This window comes from Protopterus annectens, chromosome 7.part0 (genome assembly GCF_019279795.1).
Source record: "Protopterus annectens isolate FY-2018-M chromosome 7.part0, PAN1.0, whole genome shotgun sequence".
Taxonomy (NCBI): Eukaryota; Metazoa; Chordata; order Ceratodontiformes; family Protopteridae; genus Protopterus; species Protopterus annectens.
In genome coordinates, this window is record NC_056739.1 from 1,117,455,422 (window position 1) to 1,117,478,512 (window position 23,091).

The window sequence follows — 23,091 nt, forward strand, 5'->3', positions numbered from 1 at the left end:
CTGGTGGATTATGTAAATCCTTATGAATCTTGGGCAGATGATATAAGTATTGGGATTTGGGGTCCTGTACCATTAGATGGTATACATTAGAATCACTAATAATATCCTCCTCCCTTGCCACTTTTAAGAAATTATCAATTTCTGCCTTGAACCTAGAAGTTGGATCTAGGGGCATGACCATATAGTATCGGCCATCCCTTAATTGTCTTTGGGATTCATTGTAATAAATATCCCAATCCATTACCACCACAGCTCCTCCCTAATCTGCTGGTAAAATAACTAGCTTCCTCTTATTTTTTAGATTGGATACCACCTGTGCTTCATTTTTTGAAAGATTATGAGGTAATATGCAGTGTTCATGAGCATGAAAATGTAAATCTTTAAGAACACTGGACTGGAGCAACTCCACCTGTTGCTGCATGTGTGCCATATAAGTAGATTTGTGAAATTTATAGGAATCAATATTAGTATCAGTAGTTTCCCCATCAAAATGCAATCTTAAATTTCACAAACGACAAAATGATTCCACATCTTGCGACAAGGAATCTCCAGACACAAAAAAGCCGGGTACAAAATTTAAACCTTTATTAAGTACTTGTGTTCCAACCTCTGAAAGAGGTATAGATGAAATGTTCACTACATTACAAGTATGATTTACTTTTGTACCATAATTTTGAGAAGACTCTCGAGATCCCTTGTTTCCCCTATGTTTTCTGCCTCCTCTATGTGTCCGGGCCTTAAAGGGGCAACCAAATTGCATTTCTTAGGGGTAGGGAATTCCAAAGTATGGTTACCATCCACATCCATGACAGAGGTTGAATTCTCACCTGATGTACTACTGTTCAACCCCTTAGATTTCTTTAAAATAGATTTGGGTCCCCACTGTGCCACGATCTAAGCAACATCCCCCATTGCTGTTCGCTTAGTTGCCTTTTCGCAAAAAGGTGTTTGCCTGTTTACGTTTCATTGAAACATAATTTCGATGGGTCGAGGTAGACCTCTATATATATGGGTACATGTCAGTACATCGACATCCACTTCACCGACACATGAAATAATCGACACCGCAAATCACGGACATTTAACAGGTAAGAAGTTTAAATTTCGCTAATCATGCCTACCATGTTTTAGTAAGTGTGGCAGTGTTATGCATGTGTGGTAGGCATGAAGTGGATGTTGATCTTCTAACTTGTCGATGTACTGACATGTACCCATATATATATATATATATATATATATATATATATATATATATATATATATACACACACATACATACACACATGCACACACACACACACACACACACACACACACACACACACACACACACATATTTAATTAACAATGAACAGTTAATTACATCAAAGCCTCCCAATTAAAATCTGTGTTCAAACCCCCAGATACTAGATTTTGAAACTTAAGAATATAGCTTCTTTATTTTCTAGCAAAGTTTTGACATTCACATCCAAACAATAGAAGAAAAAAAAACTTCAACACTGTTATGAAAGTTAAACATTCAGAAAGAATTTCAGTATCTAGCTTGTAACTGGAATCAAACAACATATTTTGGTTCTTTACATTTCAACTATCTCTTTCATGTTTGAGGTAGATAGTACTTTGTCTAGCAATCTTGCTGGAGTAAAGGAATGTATAATTCACAATAGTTTACTGGATTAGCACTACAGCTGCTGCTTCTGGCTCATACTCCAACACTGACTTCATTTGTAATTTTATATGACATCTCTGTGTTGTCCTTAATGCAATGCCAAAGTAATACTACATACAGTTCATACAACACGTATGCTTTTATTATGCTAGCAGGTAGTTAAAAGACGATTAAAAATTTGCCTTTTTTGTGATTGTGGAGTTAGTATAGTAAAGTAAGTGGACATATAGGAGTGACCCCCCCCCCACACACACACCACCACCATGGGAATACAGGGGAAGTTGTTTTCTTGTTTTTTTACATGCATGGGTATTTGCATCTATTATATTTTTACCTTTTCTAATTTCATTGTTAATGGTTTATGTTTTAGTGCTTTTTTTGTGATGTGGGCTTTGCAGTTGTTCTTTCCTTTGTTTTGACATTAATATACAAGGAACATATTCCAGCAAGCAGTAGCAGAGTTAACAATCTTACATATCTGAATGGAAAGAAAAGTTGCAATATTATACAGAAAGAAAAAGAAAAAAAACACCATGAAAAAACTTATAAAATGTTAAACCATAAGAAATATAAGACCAATGGCCAGTATTACTAATAACTTAACCAAAGCACAAAAAACACTGAATGGTGAGGTAGGAGGATCGAAGCTTAACCCAAAATCAATTTTTGGTTAACTTATAAAATGTTTCCTAAACTGTGGACTGGCCTAAAAATTGTAAAGCTTTCTAATCACAGTGTTCAAAACTAGACAGAGGTTCTGGAAACAATATTACTCTTATCGTGTACAAACAACATTAGTAATGAAACCCTTGACCAATAAAACAATATCTAAGCAAAAATAGGCTCTTCTTCTGCTCAGCTCCCAGCAAGAATAATTTTTTTGGCAATGGCTATTAACTTTACTACAAATACGTACATTTACCAGTTTCTTTTTTCCACTGGGCCAGAATGATACTTGCCAAACCACAAGCAGTAACTTTGTTTACATAAATTATATCAGTCAGTTTTAGGCTGTAAATGACAAGACTTCCTTTCTCCTATTTTCTTACTATCCTACTTTGATTGCTGGTCAATCTCCAGGTTAATTGGTGACTACCCATACAGTCATTCGGGTCTATATTATAATATCGAAAATCCCTTTAAGCGAATGCAAAAACACCAACACATATTGCGCGAACCGCGAATATGCCAAACGTACTAAACCACGAAATACAAAAAGTCGAATCCCCATAGTCGGCCAACTCCACCTCCCACTACATACTGCCTACCCAAACAAAATAAATAAACCACATACATACACTAACCAAAACCCTACTTCTAACCCTAAAGTAAAGCACCAAAACCCTACTTCTAACCCTACACTAAACCTTACATACATTACTATTTATGCACTTACCTTAACTCGCACCCTAACCCTAAGGTCTGTAACTATCGCACACTTACCCTACAGCGATATACCAAAACAAAACAAATAATCCACACACATACATTTAACAAAACTCTAATTCTAACCCTACACTAAACCTAACATACATTACCTATCTATGCACTTACCTTAACCCGCACCCTAACCCTAAGGTCCATAACTATCACACACTTACCTTACGGAGCTGTACCGCAGATGGGCCAACCATGACACTTCGACTTTTTGAATTACGCAGTTTAGTACGTTCAGCATAATCGCGGTTTGCGCAATACGTGTCAGTGTTTCGCATTCACTTAAAAGGATTTTCGCTAATATAATATAGACCCCAATCATTCTATGGTTATATTTAAAGGAAGATAGTGAGTTACACTGCTTGACATGCAAGGAAAATTTATTCCAGAGGTTTGGGAGGTGATGGGTTATACATTTGTACTTCCACCAAGTTTTATTTATCTGTTAGCAAAGATTTAGGTCCCTGGTTCTAGTACTGGTGAAGATATTAGACTTGGAGATAAACAGGAGAACCAGGACAATCTGGTCCAGGACAATCTGGTCTCTAATGGCACAGTCAGTATGATAGATCTACCCTCAAAAATTTGTAAGACACTGGCAGTTCAGCGTTAGGCTTGTGATCTTTTTGATCTTTTTGGTTCACAACCATTGTTTTTTTCCCCCTAATTTTTTGATAAATTAATTTATACACATCCAAATAGACAATATAACAATATAAATATATAATGTGAGAATAAATGTACGTTGATATAGACAGGGTAAGCATAATGTTTGTATTTTAAGAGGTTGACACTTTCATACAGTAATGTAACATAGGTATTTGCCTCAGTCTGGTGATTTGCCTTGGCCCTATACAGTAGGAATCATGACAATTAAAGAGAAACCTATACAGTATTCTTTTTACAACTGCCCTATCTACATCACAAGCATTGTTATGCTTGATTGTTTATGCAGGGACACAAAGAAACTGAGTCTAACAGTGAAGATGAAATTACTCCTGAGGCATAACATCAGAAAGCAAACTCAGGTAGGTGAGGGAAATGATGATTATCACCACATAAAGTCAATGCAGTACTAGTTGTTCTGGGATGTAGTTCATACAATAAAATAACTAGCGAAAACAATCAGCTTAAAAAACAATGTTGTTATTGCTTTCTAGAAATAAAAAATGTTTTGTTCACCCTTTGGAGAACGTAGGAAAACAATTTTCAGCAAAAACAGCTGATTGTAACTAATGAACATCTCAATAGAAGTATATGAAATATTTAAACCTTGCTTGACTCTACTGCATGCAAAAGTGGATAAAGATTTCATTTCTTGTTACTATTTCAAACATTTAATTCAGGTGTCACTGTTTTATGCCCAGAAGACTACATACTTTAGCAAATACTGACAACTGACTTTCTGGGGTTTAGCCTGATGTCACTCCATTCATCAAATGAACCGAGTATAAGATTATTACACTATCCTAGCATAAATTATAAAATATCTTCAGCAAGGTAAACAAAATGCAAGAGATACCTACAATTTCACATCTCCACTTTCACAACACCTACATTATCTCTACAGCCTGCAAATCACAGTACCCTATATAATCAACATATCGCAAAAAGCAGCTCAGAAAAAGCTGCAGCACTACAGTGGTACCATGACACAACATTTACTACAGTCTTCACTCATTTCTTGTACTTTGCAAAGGGGAAGGACTCCCATATACATAACAATAATTAAAGTAGTCTAGTGCCATTGGATTGTTACAACACTTCTGTATAGCCTGTGTTCTGACATAGGTTCACGTACAGGTTTATATTCACCAATCTATAGAGACAAAGTGGGTATCATGATAAGAAAAGTACTGAATGGAGTTGTCTTTACATTTCCTAGGCCTCCATCTTAGAAATGTTTTTGTGCAAATAAATGCCAACTGCCTTAAATAATGCATTATTTTTTTAATTTGTCTACAAATACCATGCCACCATCTACAAGAAGAATGGCAACGTAGGAAATTAGAACAATTCAACTAATGCTCTCATGTAACGACATAAACCATGTAACTTTCTGTAGTACAAACACTATTCCAACAGAAGTTAAGGTACATTACAAATGTTACACAAATACCTCAAAAGTTCATTACCAGAGTTTCGTTATTTCCGTAGTGAGAAAAGACAACACGACCGTTAAGGTACATTACAAATGTTACACAAATACCTCAAAAGTTCATTGCCAGAGTTTCATTATTTCCGTAGTGAGAAAAGACAACACGACTGTTAAGGTACATTACAAATGTTACACAAATACCTCAAAAGTTCATTACCAGAGTTTCGTTATTTCCGTAGTGAGAAAAGACAACACGACCGTTAAGGTACATTACAAATGTTACACAAATACCTCAAAAGTTCATTACCAGAGTTTCATTATTTCCGTAGTGAGAAAAGACAACACGACCGTTAAGGTACATTACAAATGTTACACAAATACCTCAAAAGTTCATTACCAGAGTTTCATTATTTCCGTAGTGAGAAAAGTTAACACGACCAGTGAAGGCATCCTGGAACCATAAGCAAGAAAGTGAAAAGGGAATCCGTTCATTTCTACAGGCTGAATTCACCAAAGATTACTTCAATGAGGCCAGTACAATGAAATAAAATGTCAATGCATGAAGATGTTCTCTTCCTTCCAGAGATCAGACATCTTGGATTTAGTTAATATAAGTAAGAGAAGCTTTGACACACTTTTCTTTATGGAAGGACTTTGCCCTTGTAGAACAAAAGTTTGACACTCAATGAATTGCTCAAGCAAAATAAAACAAAACAAAACAAATGTCAGAATTAAATAAATGGGTCCTTCAGTCTCATCGAACCTGACTTTGGTGATTTCAGCACTGAAGAAGCATTTCACATTCATAAGACATTTTTCCAGGCTATGTAATCTGTCATTGCTGAATTGGTTTAATGCAGTACAATGTCACTCATCTCAAGTGAAATAAATGGTGCAATAAATACATTTCTAGTGCAGCAGCATGAGTGAAACATAAAATTATTTTGTTGGGATATCCACAGGTGTAATATGAAGTGCTTCTAAAAAATGCAGTACAGTGAAAGAGATCTGAAAATGCAGTTTTAATAAACTACTCTGATGCAGAGACTGGAAACAATGTTGCATTTTGAAGTTCTAATGGCAAAGATGAATACTACATGCAAATCCAAAAAGCAGTATTTTAACACAAATTCTGAAATAATTAAAGTCTCCCAAAAATCAAAATAATTTCACTTGTCAGACAGTTTTGAAACATGTCTCAATTAAAAGCTAAGAACAGCTAGGTTCCATAACAAACAATTTCACATTTTTCACCCATGTGTCACCCCCATTCCTGACATAACATATGTATATACACATGCATTTATTTATTGCTTGACTGACTTCTAAACACCATTAGAATCCCTGCAAGGTAAAAGAAAGTACAGTTGTGCAAAATCTTACCATAATGGTAGATGTTCTTGTCTGCACTGCTGCAGTATTCTTAACAGATGGGATTCCCTGCCATGGAAGCCCAAACGTCCGGCCAGTCTACCAAAGACTACTTGTTACTTTTAAAAGGTACACCAAATGTCAGCCAAACACTCCTTGTGTAGCATAGGGCATAAACATGACATTCAGGGCTACCATAATCAGAAATGAATGCCTCAGTAGAAACACAGTCCAAGAAACCTAAGAGGTAACCTATACATCCAGGAAGGCAAAAAGACTAGGGTGATGGAGGGGGGGAGCAAATACTGCAGCAGTGAAGGCAAGGACATCTACCATTATGGTAAGATTTTACACAACTGTATTATGTCCTTACATTCACTTCTGCAGTATTCTTGACAGATGGGAGAGTGCTAAAGTGCAAGAGGAAACTTGGGAGGGGAAAGGTGCAGAAGAGTCCCCTAAAAAGCCATGAAGAATGGCACTAGCAAAACCAGCTCTAGCTCTAGAGATACCATCCAACTTGTAGTGCTTGGTAAAGGTTTGCACAGAAGTCTAGGTAGCTGCTTCAAGAATACAATTAGTATCCAAGTCCTTGAAAAAGGCACATGAAGCCACAGTTCTAGCAGAATGAGCCTTAGTTAAAGAAGGGAGGCTCTTGCCAAGAAAAGTGTAACAAAAGTAAACAGCCTTAGAAATTCAAGAAGAAATAGTATGCTTGAATACAGCAAGTCCTAAAGATCTAGGATGAAAAGAAACAAACAACTGATCAGATTTTCTAATACCCTTAGTCTTATCCAAATAAACCCTGAGTTGCCTATGCACATTCAAAGTATGCAGCACCCTCTCACTATCAGATTGCTGACAGGGGAAAAAGGGAGACAGACTAATATAATGATTCAGTGATGGATCATTAACCACCTTAGGCATCAAAGAAGGGTTAGTTAGCAAGACACGCTGTCCTCGTGAAAAATCAAAAAAGGAGGACAAGCCATAAGGGCCTGTAACTCAGGCACCCATCTGACAGAGTAAGAGATAACAAAAGAACAGTCTTCCAGGAACAATGTAGCAAGGAAACTGAAGCAGCAGGCTGAGAAGGAGCCTGAGTCAACTTCTCCAAAACAAAATTAAAATCCCAGGGAGGAGGAACAGGCTTCCTGGGGGGTCTGATATTAAGGACACCTTTAAGAAATTGCTTAACCTCAAATCTAAAAGCCAAAGGATGAGAAAAAGGCAGACAAGCAGAGGTAGCTGATAAGTGGGCGTTAACAGAAGAATAAGTCAAACCAGCACTGAGCAACTCACACAAATAAGGGAAAACCAAAGGAACATTCACAGTAAGTGGTTCCAGGTTATGAGAGACACCAAATAGAAAACCTCTTGCATTTGGATAAGTAGTATTTCCTAGTAGTAGGCTTGCTGGCCTCCTGCAAGACTTGCAGCATGTCCTCAAAAAAAAGGTGTCTGTGAGTAATCAAAATCCTATCATACACTATGTCAGTTGAAGCGTGTACAGGTGGGAATGGATGAGAGATCCCTTGTCTTGTGTGATTAGATCCAATCTGTGAGGTAACTTGTGATGATTGCCCCAGGCTAGATGCAGAAGTAGAGGGAACCACTGCTGTTGCGGCCAGAAGGGAGTCACCAACAAGATTTTGGGAGCACCCTGTTGAATCTTGAACAGGGCTTTCAGAATGAGAGGAAGGGGAGGGAATGCATAAAAAAAATCCCCTTCCAAGAGAATGAGAGGGTGCCCACATTCCACACCAGAGGACCTGGAACTCTGGAACAAAACAGAGGAAGTTGGCTGTTCAGAGGGGAGGCAAAAAGATCCACTTGAGGACTATCCCACCGGTGGATAATGTCTAGAAACACATCCCTGTGAAGCCATCCATTCATGGGACTGAGTGAAGGACCTGCTCAAAGTGTCTACCATAATGTTCTGAAAGGAAGGGATATAAACTGCCTGAAGAGTTACATGATACTTGCCAGCAAGATCCCATACCAGAATTGCCAACCTGCAAAGAAGATAAGATCTTATTCCTCTCTGTCTGTTGATATACCATGTCACTGAGGTATTGCATGTGAACACCTTGAGAGGCCCTGAAGAGAAAAGTGGATAAAAGGCCTGAAGAGCCAGCATAAGAGCTCTCATCTCATTGACACTGATGTGCTCCTTCTACTGACAAGATGACCACACCCCCTGTAATTTTAGGGAGCCAAGTGTCACCCCCCCATCCCATGTCTGAAGAGTGTGTGAATAACTCCTGAGAGGGAATAGGGGGGTGAAAAGAGACCCCTGGATTCAGATACAACTGCTGAATCCATCAGTGAAGTTCCTGTCTGGGACAAGAAAGAAGAGAAACTACAAAATCTAGAGGATGCACATATTAGAGCCACGTTGACTTCAGAAGCCACTGAAACTTTCTCATGCGAAGTTTGGCCACAGGGAGCATTGGAATGGTGGATGCCAAGAAATCCAGGGCACTCAGCAACTCCCTAGCGGTAATGGAAACCAGAGGAAGAAGAGTTTGAAAGAAAGAAATGAGAGTTAAGGCCTTGGAGGGGCTGGGATGCAAGCATTGGTACTGTCTGAATCCTGCAACCCAGAAAAACATGATCCTGAGAAGGAGTCAGAGAAGACTTTTTGAAATTTATAGTGAACTCCAGGCTCTGAAGAAGAGAAATGCAAAATGAAAATTTTGCAAAAGGGTCTCTGGAGAGGATGCCTGAATCAACAGGTCATCTAAATAAGGAAATGTTTGGATTCCTCGAAGCCTGCAAAAAGCAATCACAGGAGCAAGGCATTTGATGAACACTCATGGGGCAGTAGAAAGGCCAAAGGGCAAAGCAGAGAACTGAAAATGCCAGGAAGCAACACAGAAATGCAAAACTTTCTGAAAGGAGAATGGATCAGAATATGGAAATAAGCATCCTTGAGATCCAGATGCATCATATAAGCCTGAGGCAGTATGTGAGGAAACAGAATCTGAAGGGACAACATTTTATTTATTTTTATTTTATTTTACATTTGTTGACCGGGAGTGTCCATCTGAACTATTGCCTTTTTTCATCTGAAAGGAAGGTATTTTTATGTTTAGATGAGAGAAGTCTACAACAGGTCTCCAAATGCCCTCTTTTATGTGTACTAGAAACAGACTGGAGTAGAACCCTTTCCCCCTTTGGGACACAGGCACTCCTTGAATAGTTCCCTGAGTCAAGAGATTTTGAAGAACCTCTAAGAAAAAGGGAAGTTGTTCCCGAGGAGGCTGAGGGATGCCCATAAAAGGAGGATGGGATTTCCACACCATGAAGTATCCCTGATGAATAATCAACAGAATCCAAGAATCCTGAGTGATCTGAAGCCAAACAGGAAGAGAAAGGTGAAGATAAGCAGGAATGTGGCTGGGAAGAGACGGACAGTCATACAGTACCTGGTCTATTTGGAAAGGAAAGCTTTGGAGTCCCTGAAGACTGAATAGCCTTAGCAGGAGGAGCCCATTTGCCACTCTTCCTACCTTTACTAGAAGTGTGGGATTGCCTATGAACAAAGGCAGGCTTAGTAGGGTAGTTTCTCTGAAATTTAGGCACAGGAAAAACAAACACATGTTTAAGTTTCTGTAAAGCCTTACCCTTATCCTGAAGGGACTTAAACAAACCAGCAGCAACTTCCCCAAACAAAAGTTTAGAATCCAGAGCATCCATAAACTTAGGTTTAATATCATCAGGCAGAGGTTGAAGCCTAAGCCAAGAATACCTCCTCATAACCAAATCAAAAACAGCAGCCCTAGAAGAGGCATCTGCTGCATCATAACTACATTTAATAAAATGATGAATGACTTGAGAGGAAATCCCTAGCAAGGAAAGAACATAATTTTTACCCTCAGAGTCTGGAAAATCAGAAATAAGTTGACAGGCCTGAGAAAAAAAAGCCAACACACACAGGGGTCTGATAATTAGCAGAAGTGTAAACCTTCTTACCCAGCCTATCCATACTTCTGCTATCTTTGTCAGAAGACAATAACTTGGGTAAAGGAAGCAATTGAGATGGCTTATCAGAGGCTATAGACATGACTGAGGGGTCAGCAGCAGGACATTTATATAGGAAAGAACAATCCTCAGGCAGCCTATACAACCTGTCAGGCTTCTTGGGAGGAAACTGCAGAAAATCAGGTGCATTAGAGGCATTGAAAAAGCAGCCAAAACAGGAGGAATAGCTGCAGGTTTAGGACATTCCAACTGCAGCAACTCATAGTACCTCTTATGGATATCAGAGACTTGAGCACAATCCCACTTTAAAAAATCCATCATCCTAGAGTATGTGTCCCCAAAGGAAATTTCTTCAAGAGGAACATCTGGACTAATAGATTCCACATCCTCTGACTCAGAGTCTAAAGGAGAAGGAATATGAGTAGATAAGTCAGGGTTTAATTATCCAAATCTGACTCGTCCTTAGAAGAATCGTGGTTTCTAGGCCTTTTAAGGGGAGTAGAGGACCAAGGAGGACCAGGAACTAAAACCCCTTGAGGAGGCTTTAAGGACATTAAAGCAGTAAATAGCCCCAAGTGAAGGTGTGTCACTCACTTTGTGGATCCCTAGGAGCAGAAGAAACATGTTTCATTTTTTTGTTCTTTTTTAAGGGAACCCCCCCCCCCCCCACAAAACTGAGATGGCACAAACCCAAGACAGCAGTCGTGAATCATCATAGGAACTTCTTCCCCAACTAAAAACTGAGGAAATCATCTAGACCCCCCCCCCGGAAAAAATAAACCATTTGTTCTTCCTGAATGTCCAAGAAGGGCACCTGCAAAGCCTCTTTGGATGTGCTGCCAGTCGGACACTCACAGGCCTCCAACATGGTCACATTAGAGAAATCTGACAACACAGCCAGGTGAGCCTCGGGGTTTGTAACGACCTCAGGAGAAACACCTGGCAGGGGCTGAACAGTGGAAGATTCCGGTCGTACCTTTTTCATCTTCTTCTTCCCGAATGGCTGACCCTCGGATTAGGAGATTCATTACATTGTATCTTTAGCAAGAAGCGTAAGATGCTGGTTCTGAAGATACAATGAAAGGGAAGAAAGTCACTGCGAAGGGTTTTCAGAAGGAACGCATGACAAAGAGGACAAGAGTATGGTCACGAGAAGCTCCTAGACAAAAAAAAGACACGTATCATGGTGGTCTTTATGGGGAATCTGTCTCCCACATTGGCATTTACCCTTCCTGGATGACATCAATGCCAAGAAGCACAAAAAAAAGTAAGAAAAAACAAAATCCCCAACACGGGCACTTATCTGCAACTGCAGCAGAAGTCAGCAAACAGGCGTGGGTAGGTCACTGGAGAATGAAAATGCATTCAACTGGCAGAAAATGGATGTAAGTAATCAGACCAACAGTAAAAAGATGCGCTCAGACTGGCGGCAAGGAATTTTCAATTACGGTAGGCATAAATGTCACCTTTATGCCCTATGCTACGCAAAGAGCATTTGGGTGACATTTGACATTTGACAGTAGCCTTTCGTTTGACACTCATGTTGCTAAAGTAGTTAGGAAAACCTTCTACATTGCCCACCTGATCATGAAGGGATTCACATCTAGATCAAGGGAGGTCATCGTCCCCCTGTACTCATCACTCATTAGACCTATGATTGAGTACAATGCCCCATTCGGAATGTATCTGACCCGACACCTGCAGCAGCTGGAAAGGCCCCAAAAGTTCCTCACCAAAAGGATAAAGGGTCTCAAAAATATGTCTTATGCTGCCCGACTGAAAGAACTCCAGCTCTATTCAGTCTCATACCGCTTGCTCAGAGGTGACCTGTGCCTGACATATAAGGCCATGTCAAACCCAGATTTGATGAATATGCTTCACCTCAAAAAATCTAGATCCCTCAGAACCACAAGGGCGGGAGACTTAAACCTTGACACTGTTATTAATAGAACGTGCTGGAGGGACAGATTCATCACCCAGAGACTCCCTATGCTGTGGAACAAAATCCCGGTACATGTGAGGCAGAGCACCTCGCTGGCCTTGTTCAAGAGGAATCTTGACCAATGCAGATATACCCCAGGGATTACTTCAGTGTCACTGCTTGACAGAGGCACATCAAAATAATACGCATAGTTTTATTCAAACTAAAGGGGTGGCGAAAGCCACATAACTATGGGCTAGGCTTATAAATGCCCTTGGGCAGATAGCCTAGTATGAACCTATGAACCTATGAACCTATGACATACCTTTTAAGAGCAACAAGTAGTCTTTGGTAGACTGCTCAGATGTTTGGGCTTCCACGTCAGCCAATCCCATCTATTAAGAATACTGCAGCAGTGTATGTAAGGACATCTAAAGTTCTCACAACTGATCCTTCTTTTGGATAAAGCACTTTAAAATTCTTAAATACATATGTATAACTTTCTGTTATCAACTTATATCTCTTGAGTTAATAGTGTTAAATCACTACACAGCAGTTGACAAATAGGTTCATAGTTCATAAATTAGTACTAGTTTAACTGCCCTTGTGAGCCATTTTAAGCCTAGCCAATTACCCCATGTGAGAATCAAATCCTGCACCTTCAGTTTATAAGGCAAAAACCTTAACCATTATGTCAACCTGCAACTCAATAATAAATAAGTGAAGTATCTGCATTCTGCAGAGCAGATCATTCAGAGAGACTAATAAGTACCTGTATTCTACAGAACTGATCGGTCAAAGAAAAGTACAGTTTTGTACCTACCATAAATGTAGATGTCCGATAGGTATGCATCTGCAGTCCTAACATATGGGTTGTCCTGCCTCAGGCAGCCCTTCGGTTGGCCGGATTCCAAAGTCTGAGTCTGGCCTCGGCTGATGTCGCACTTCACCCGACGTCATAGCTGCTGTTTATTGGGTATAAAGGCATCAGCCGACGCCATTTTCCTCAGTGTTTCTTGCCCCAGATGCCAGGTGCCCTCTAGGAAGGCTAAATTTGGATAAATGCAAATAATTCCAAACAGTAGAGAGCAAACAATATAAAAATATATATATATACATATATACAAACAAATACACCATAATAGATTCCCCCAGCTAGCTAAAAGAGGGGTAAATACCCTAGGAATACCACAGAGGGGAAGGAGGGTGGGTAATCCTGACTGCAGATGCATACCTATCGGACATCTACATTTATGGTAGGTACAAAACTGTACTATGTCCTTCAAGGATGCATCTGCAGTCCTAACATATGGGTAGAATACCATAGCCAAACTGGGGGAGGAGGCACTAAGATAAAGATGGTGTAGTTAAGATCCTTTGCAAAACAACAGTTGCAAAACCTGCTCGGGATCTAGAATATAAGGGAAGATTATAATGCTTGGCAAATGTATGCACGGAGCTCCAAGTAGCAGCTTCTAAAATGTCTTTGGTAGCCACTCCTCATAGGAAAGCTGTAGTGGTGGCTGTAGCTCTTGTGGAATGAGGTCTGATATTTTCAGGAGTTGTCTTTCCATGAAAAGAGCAGCAAAATCGAATGCAATTTCCTATCCATTTTGAGATTGTCTGTTTTGAAATTGCTTTTCCTTGCATTCCTGTTGCATATGCTACCAGAAGCTGGTCAGTTTTTCTGCTGGTCTTAGTTCTGTCCAGATAGTAGCGTAATTGTCTGTGCACATCCAAGGTATGTAGCAGTCTTTCCCCTGTTCTGTGGGTTGGGGAAGAATGTAGGTAAATGAATCGCTTGGTTCAATGATACTCTGGAGACCACTTTTGGCATAAAGGTAGGGTTAGTTCTCAGAGAGACTCTGTCCTGATGGAAGGTAAGGAAGGGTTGTACTGCCATTAATGCCTGTAACTCAGATACCCTTCTTGCTGAAGTGATTGCTAGCAGGAAAGCAGTTTTCCAAGACAAGAACTGTAATTCTGCTGTTGCTGCTGGTTCAAAAGGGGGAAGTGTTAACTTTTCCAGCACAAAGTTGAGATCCCATGTAGGTAAAGGTGGTTTTCTTGGAGGTTTTACATTTTTGATTCCTCTCAAGAACTGCCTGAGTAGAGGATGAGAGAAGACAGGAGGATCCATGTTGTATTCTGCTGAAATTGCTGATGCATGAATCTTAATGGAGGAGTAAGACAGGCCATTGTGGAACAGTTCTGCTAAATATTCCAGGATGTGTGCTATGTTTGCCAATGAGACATTTTCTCCCTTTGCTGCACTCCAAATGAGGTATCTTTAACACTTGGCTGAATAAGTCTTCCTTGTGGAGGGTCTGTGTGCCTCCAGGATAATGTCCTTAACCCTCTGGGATAAGCCTGGGTTATTTTATTTTATGCAATATTCCAAGCAGCTAGCTGCAGTGTTCTCAAGTTTGGATGTAGGATCTTGTAGTTGTCCTGTGTTAGAAGTAAGGGACATAGAGGTAGAGGCCATGCGTGTGTCCGAGACAGGCTTCTCAGTAGCGGGTACCAATGTTGCCTCGGCCAGTCTGGAGCTATCAGGATTACCCTGGGCTGATCCTCTCTGATCTTCAGTAGAACTTTGTACATCAAGGGAAGAGGTGGAAATGCATATGCTGTCAGGTTTTTCCAGCTGAAGGAAAGGGAGTCCACCCTCCAAGCAAGTGGGTGGTATGCTCTTGTGCAGAATTTCTTCAATTGGTGGTTGTGTGGGGAGGCGAACAGGTCTATCTCTGGTAGTCCCCATTTCTTTGTTATGGCTTTGAAGATATCTGGATGCAGCATCCATTCGTGAGCATCCGTGGTAGTTCTGCTTAAGGTGTCTGCTAGAGAATTTTCTTTTCCTGGTACAAATCTGGCCTGAAGTTGAATGTTGAGATTCAGGGTCACATTCCACAGGTCCATTGCCATCCGGCATAGAGGATATGAATGTGTACCTCCCTGTTTGTTGATGTACCACATGACTGTGGTATTGTCGGTCCTTATCAGCAGATGACCCTGTTGAAGGAGTGGTCTGAATGCCTGGATCGCATGTTTCACTGCCAGCATCTCCTTTAGATTTATGTGTAGATTCAGCTGGTCTTGGGTCCATAGGCCTTGAATACACTTGTCCACCATGTGTGCCCCCATCCTAGGTCTGAGGCGTCCGTGGTGATGGTCTGGCTTGGATGAGGTTTGTGGAAAGGCAAGCCTCTGTTCAACTGACAGGCCTGAGCCCACCACAGGAATTCTTGCTTCAGGCATGGAATTATTGGAATCTGGGCTTCTAGACTGTGCTTGTGTTGAGACCATACATTCCTTAGGTACCATTGTAGCTTTCTCATATGCAGCCTGGCATGTGGAACCAATATTATGCAGGATGCCATGTAGCCCAGGGCTTGCAGGACTTTCCTTGCAGTAAGCCGAGTTTGTGTTGTTAATGTCATGAAGTAGGCTGGTAGTTGCTTTTGTTTTTCTTCTGTGAGAAAAGCCATCTGAGTTGATGTATCCAGTTCTGCACCCAAGAATGTTATCCTTTGGGATGGTACAAGTCTTGACTTTTGCATGTTGACTGTGTATCCCAAGGCTTGCAACAGGTGTATGACATTTTCCAAATCTTTTGTTAATTTTGTCTTGTTGTCCGCTTGTATTAGGCAGTCGTCCAGGTATGGATAAATCTGAATTCCCTGAAGCCTGCAATGAGCAATTACTGATGCCAGGCATTTCGTGAATACTCTGGGCGCAGTAGATAAGCCAAAAGGCAATGCTGAGAATTGATAATGCTCTGATCCTGCAAGAAATCTGAGGTGTCTTCTGCAATCTGGTCGTATAGGGACGTGCAGGTATGCCTCCTTGAGATCTAGAGTCACCAGCCAAGACTCCTTGCCCAGCATGGGAAGAAGCTGCTGGAGGGTCAGCATTTTGAATTTTGGAACAATGAGGTATGTGTTCAGTGCGGACAAGTCTAGAATAGGTCTCCATTGATTTTCTTTTCTTGGTACAAGGAAAAGCCTGGAGTAAAATCCTTGGCCTTGTTCCATAGGTGGTACCTCTTCTATAGCTCTCATCTTTAGTAGGTTGTTGATTTGTCTTAGAGCGTCTGTTTTTTGGCTTGGTGGTAGGTTTGGCATTCCTCTCTTTTTTGGTAGAGTGTGGAAGTGAAACCTGTAGCCCTTGTCTATTGTTTGTAAAGTCCATTTGTCTCCTGTAATGTAATGCCAGTTGTCGGAAAATAAAGCTAGCTTTCCGCCCAAGGGTGCTTCAAGTTGTTCCCTGGTAGGCGGACCTAGAGCCAAGTCATTGTGTCTGCCCCGTGGAAGTGGTTGTAGTTGAATCTGTGGCAGTACTCCTCTGGTTGGTAGGTTGCCACTGACGTCCCCTGTAGGCACCCCTAGATTGACCTCTGCCTCTGGGGCATCTATTTCTGCCTCTCTGCGCTCTGGAGTTGTCTGGAAAGGACCAATTCTTCGAAGGCCAATTTCTGCTAAACCTCGGAGGTTGGACCTGTAAAAAATCCTTGACTGTTTGGACAGATTTTGCTTTTTCTTCCACCTTCTTTAGAACCTCCTGTGCAGGGGAGCCAAACAAACTTTGTTTCTCCATGGGAGCATCTAGGAGTTTTGACTTAACATGGTCTGGTAAGGATTGTTCTTTTAACCAGGCATGCCTTGAATCACTGTTCCAGTCATAGCTGATCTAAAGGAAGCCTCCAGTGCATCATAGCCACATTTTAAGAAATGGTTACTGACCTGCTGAGAGTTATGTACCAAATCCTGAAGGGACTTGCGGTCTAAAGGTTCAGGAGAAGACAGTTTTTTATTTAGCTGGTCTAACAAAAATTCCTGGTACTGAATCATGTGAAATTGACAGTTCAAGGCCCTGGCCGAAAGAGTAGCAGAAGTATAAACCTTTTACCCCATCTCTCTAATGCTCTAGATTCCCTTTCAGAGGGAAGAGGGTTTTTGGCAGAGGCAGCTGCCACACCTTTAGGGCCCTGTGAAATGGTTTCAGGGTCTGCAACAGGAGCCTTATACAAATGGTAATGTGTGTCCAGGACCCTGTAATATCTGTCTGGCTTGGCAGGGGCCGGAGGAAGAGAATCAGGGGCAGTACAGGCATCATTATATGCATCATCAACAACTGTTAGTACTGGCGGAAAGGCTAAAGGCCTATGCTGTGGTAAGTGTAAAAAGGTCCTTAGCCTTTTCCTTGAATCTGAAAAATCCTGGCCCTGCCATTGAAAGTGTTCCCTCATAGCATGCAAGGTTTCCCCAAAGGAAAATTCTTCAGGAGGAGAAGCAGAAGGAATGGAGTCTTCTGCATCAGAATCCTCATAAGGAGAATATGGGCCTTCGTGAGGGTCTGTAATGTCTGAGTCATCCGAGGAATAATCTGTAGAGACAGGTTCCGGGGGTTCAGTCCTAGGCCTCTTGTCTGGAGGGGGCTGAGAGGCCCTGTCTGGGTGAGGTTGGGATCCCCTGATCAAAGAAATGAGATCCTCAGCCAGGCTGAGTATTTGGGAACTAGAGGTAGGCCTATGTGAAGGAGTTTTAGCAGGTAAGGCCTTAGAAGATTTAGCTGCTTTAGCCCTGGCAAACGCCTTGATAGACATAGAAGCAGGGGGTCTAGCAGCCCCACATGCAGGGGTAGATATGTCTAAAGGAATAGTGTCTGACAAATCCTGGGTGCCTGCTTCTGTAGCAGTAAATTCAGTAGCAGATTCAACCATGCTCTGTGAGGCCTCGGCTATCGGAGGCATGTTTTCGGCCGAAGGAAGAACCGGAGGCTCGGTTTCAGCCGAAACCAAGACACTCGCGGTCGGCCTAACCGTGGTTTCAGCCGAAACTGCGGGCCGCGAGTGTCGGTCCTTTTCCTTGCGCTTTTTAGCTAAATGAGTAGTCGGAGTCTCCGACGGCATTTTGTATGCAAAAGCGGGACCAAAAAACTCCTCTGCAAACTCCGACCGACGTCTAAGTGTCCGTCGGTTGAAGGAAGCACAGGCTAGACAAGCTGATACGTTGTGGTCTGGGCCTAAACAAGGAAGGCAGTAAGAGTGGAAATCCTTATGAGGTATTTGTTTCCCACAAGTTAAACAATTATTTACTTTGTCTGACATCGGCTGAGGCAAGAAAGAGTCCCCAACGGGGTACTTAGCTTTTTAGAAGTCTTCGGTAGTAGAAATCTCTGGATCTGACCGACCGGCACTTGCGAACAGCTTCTGCTTCGGGCACCGTGCGGCAAGAAAGACTGAGGAAAATGGCGTCAGCTGATGCCTTTACACCCAATAAACAGCAGCTATGACGTCGGGTGAAGTGCGACATCAGCCGAGGCCAGACCCAGACTTTGGAATCCGGCCGACCGAAGGGCTGCCTGAGGCAGGACAACCCATATGTTAGGACTGCAGATGCATCTCTAATATTTTTAATGCCATGTTAACACTACCATAAGCAATGGTCAGTATACAAAGCTGGGACTTACAGATGGCAACTGCAGTTCTCCAGCCTTTGATATCTCAGATGAATATATGGCATGCCATTTATATGACATAATTCTTTTTTTTTTCTTTTAAAACATAACACTGAATATTAACTTACAATGAATATTAACTTACAATAAGCTGAACTTACTGAAAGCCCAGAGTGTAGCAAAGACCACTGTAGCTTCATTTTAATTATTCTGAATCAAATTCATCCAAACCTTAGGCATGCTAACTGCCATTATGGACCAGTCCTTAAATGCAGGTATGTGACCCTCAGTTTTAAAGTTAGGCATATTTTTGGCAGACACAACATAATATTTCACAGTACAATGTATTCATAAAGCAGTACCGCACAGGATTATTAGACAGTTCTAGTTTGGTCAGACTGCAAACGGATTTGCTCATTTGGGGCAAGGCATGCTGGTCATTATATGAAGTAAAGGCAGAGCCTCAAGTCAGAAAGTTTGATTAGATTTAGCTTAGAGCATAGGAAGACTGCACAGGTTACTGTTGGGTTTCAAAAGTTCCAAACTTTAGATTTACATCAGAATATTCAATATTTCCTGCTTTTTTGAGTTTATCCAATTTCTTTTGAAGGTATAGAAGCCACTCAACTGGTCTCTTTGTTAGAACCACTTTTGCAACCATGTGATTCCTCTGCCACAAAAGAAAATGTTCTATCTTTTTGTACAGGACTGACAAACAAGAAGGCCAAGAACTAGTGCAGTGTTGGGAAAGCTAGAAGAACTAAGACCTACTGAGGGAAACGTCAGCAACTAACAAGCATGATTATATTCTTGGAGAAGCTGCATATCAATGGCCTGGATGACACTATGCAATACATTACAGGATTTACTGAATTTATGAATATCTGGTGCACTTTTCATGGTTTTTGGCTTTATTATGTGTCGTTTTGGCTCTGTCTGTAATAGGAAACATAATCCTAAGTTATTGGCTTTGAGTGTTTCATTAGTGAGCATTGAAAGAATTCAAAATGGAATGTACAAAAAAGCATCAAAGAAATCCTGGCATTTTTCATCCACTACATAAGATCGTGAAGTGCGTTATCAAAAACAGAGGTAACCAGATCATGAAAGGATCCGGTAAAAGTGGAAAAATGTAAAGGTAACACTCACGGATGCCAGCAAAATGGATAGTACAAAAAATGGAAAATTAATGTGTACCAATGTTTCCAGTCTAAGCAATAAGCTGTGGTAATACCTTTAACTGAAAAAACAATGTCCTGAGATTGTGACAGAAACAATGAGAAAGAGGAATAGTGTACAAAAAAAACCAGGGGAAGGTGCTGTCCTCGTTATAACAAAAGGAATCAAAGTAAGTAAATAAATAAAGACATAATGATGAAAATCTTTTGGACTTCACTGGAGTCTATAAATAACAATTTAATCTGCATAAGAATTACATACAGATTTTCTCTTCCTGAGGAGAAAAGGTCATGTTTACGTATATGATATGTACCATTTTGTTGCAGCACTGTTTCATTGCCTTGTTCCACACTTCTATGCTATCACACTTTTACGTTACTAGCAATTGAATTTAGTTTTCCTTTGTTCAGTGTAACCACTTCTAATAAAGTGTCACAAATTCTAGATTTGTTTGACAATTACATTTTCTCCTTTACACAAATCCTTTCCATGTCACATCATATACATCTTTCCTGGAAACATGCAATTCTGTTCTCATTCAGCTAGCAAAAGCTCAGTCTATGAATAATGCTTCATGTAGTTCAAATTAGTAGTAAAATGTGCTGAATGTTCTAGAAACACTTATGTATTGTACAGACCATTAACTTATATCATAATTTTTAACAGTTTAATATAACCAAACAATTCAGAATAATATTAAAAATATTATTATGCCTGTATTTTTCAGTTCTCGTATTTCTTGTTTTTATGTCATTAATGCTTACCATTCCACTGCATGTGCTGATAGCTGCTAATCCACTATGAAGCTCTGGATCTTCTACTTTCCCACTATAGTGACATAATCCATGGGTATGGGTTTGAATCTTGGCACGGGCAACTCCTCCACGGCGTCTCTCAGTGATAAATCCAGGAGCAAGTAGACTTCTGCTCACACTTATGTTAAATCTCAAGTCCTGGCCTTTATGGTGTACTTTATAATAAACAGGAGAATCTGGAATAGAGTTCAGGTGCCTTTTATAAATTCTGCTACCACTGGGAGACAAATGACTGGATACCGAAAAGCCATATTCATCTACCTTTTCAGGATAGACAATTTCAAAGTCTAAAAATCCTTCAAGGTCAAGTTCTGTTTTAAAAGAAATAAAAAACAAGGAAATATTCAGCAATACTTGCATTTAGATGCAACCATGACAGAACATTTGGTTACATTAGAATACAAATGAATTAACATACAGTAAATGTAATATTTTATATGTTAGTTACTGACACAAAACCCTCAAGTTAAATAACTAAAAACATCAACAGAAAATCCCATTATAATGTTTAAATGCAACTAAATGTAACAGAAAATACTGAATTATAATTAATGCATTATTTTATGTTTTTATACAGGAGTAAATTCAGCAGTGACGTTACTTAAAATTGATTTGTGTTATTGTTTGCAAGTCTAATATTTTACTGGCTTAGATGAAAGGACAACGAGAGCGTGATGGGTCATGGCTACCAGTTCTGCAGTAACAGGAGAGACTACTTGTTCAATTAAAGCACAACTTAGGCATTAGGTATTTTACCTAAGCCGGTAAGTGAAAACTAGTGAAGATTCAAAAGGGCAAAGTACAGATGCTAAGGGAAGAAGAAGTAAGTATAAGATGCAATCGTGCAGATGACATGGAGCAATATTATTTGTTCTCTAGCAAAGCTTTCCATTCATATGCACTGAAGTAAACAGGTCAAATATAATATGCAAGTTCTGGTTGTGGTTGTGGAGGGTAGAGAAATCCTGGGTTGTGTCATAAGTGAGAGAGTACTGCAGCACAGAATGATATCCTAAACATCCAAGGTTCTAGATGAGCACAGCTGGGAATCTAGCAGTGTAGCTGTGAACTGAACAGCACAAAGATAAACATGAGAATGCTTCGCAAAGTTTCTCAAACGTACTTTAGCGTTTTTAACCAAAGCCCACAAGCAGCACTGCTACACGTTTCCAGTAGTACACTAGCTGCAAAAAGAGCTTAATGTTCATCATGGCCACACACTACATAGAGGGTACTTAAAGAACTCAGATCCAGTCCTGAAAAACAAAAAAGTCCATACAGACACTGATATTAGTGTGGCCATTTACTATTTTTACAAGGCACTGTTTTGTTATGCAGCATCCAATTTTGTAGATTAGCCATTTATTTAGTTACTCAGATCCACTCTTCTGACTCAAGAGGCTACTGATCTTATGCTATATTGCTTTGCAGAAATCAGATGACATGTTGGATGAAAACAATTAGATAATACCAACTCTCATTAAAATGCATTTCTTATCTGCCCAGGGGTAGATATACTAAGTGTTCTGCAGAATCACTCAGACAAGAGAAACAAACAAGCTTGCTTGCTCTGGTATATTCTGGCATATCATGCTCCTCCAAACATCTTGAATATTTTCCACATAAGTGCTGATCTCTGCTTTGATAAGACTACATAGTCAGTATGTGGTAACCTCTCCAGCATGGTACCCACAGCCCACAACAATGTCAAATACTCTAAAGGGCTGTTAGCAGCATGTGCACAAACAAGAAGAGTTTTTCATTATGTGGCTTAAAGTCACAAACAGTCATCTTCGGGTAACAATTCCATGTGTGCGGCACCCAGCCAAGGACTTGTGCACATCCTCATACCCACCCAGGCTATCTCCTTAGAGGCAGCTTCAAAGACAGAGAGAGAGAGAGAGAGAGAGACCCCATGTCTGTTCAAGAAATCTAGCAACAGAAATACCATGTTTTATCAACCATTTCGAGGAGGGAGCATACAAATTCAGAAGGAATGCATCCACCCATGGTAGTCATTGATTGCTGATATGTAAGGCCTTTTGTTTCTGTGTCAGTATGGCATGACTGACAGTATTCTAATTCTGTTACATGCCAATTTAACAATGCCTCTGTCATTTCTTAATCCAGCTTTTGCTTTTCTGTGAACATGTTC

The 23,091-nt window shown here is 40.5% G+C and overlaps 1 protein-coding gene across 1 annotated transcript in view; it reads right to left on the minus strand.

The window, feature by feature from the left end:
* The window catches only part of LOC122806893 (A disintegrin and metalloproteinase with thrombospondin motifs 7-like), a 2,879,604-nt gene that overhangs the window by 2,808,920 nt on the left and 47,593 nt on the right, over nt 1–23,091 (minus strand). The window contains exon 2 of the mRNA XM_044077696.1: nt 20,886–21,247. Coding sequence (XP_043933631.1) covers nt 20,886–21,247 — 362 coding nt within the window. The remainder of the gene's footprint in view (nt 1–20,885; nt 21,248–23,091) is intronic.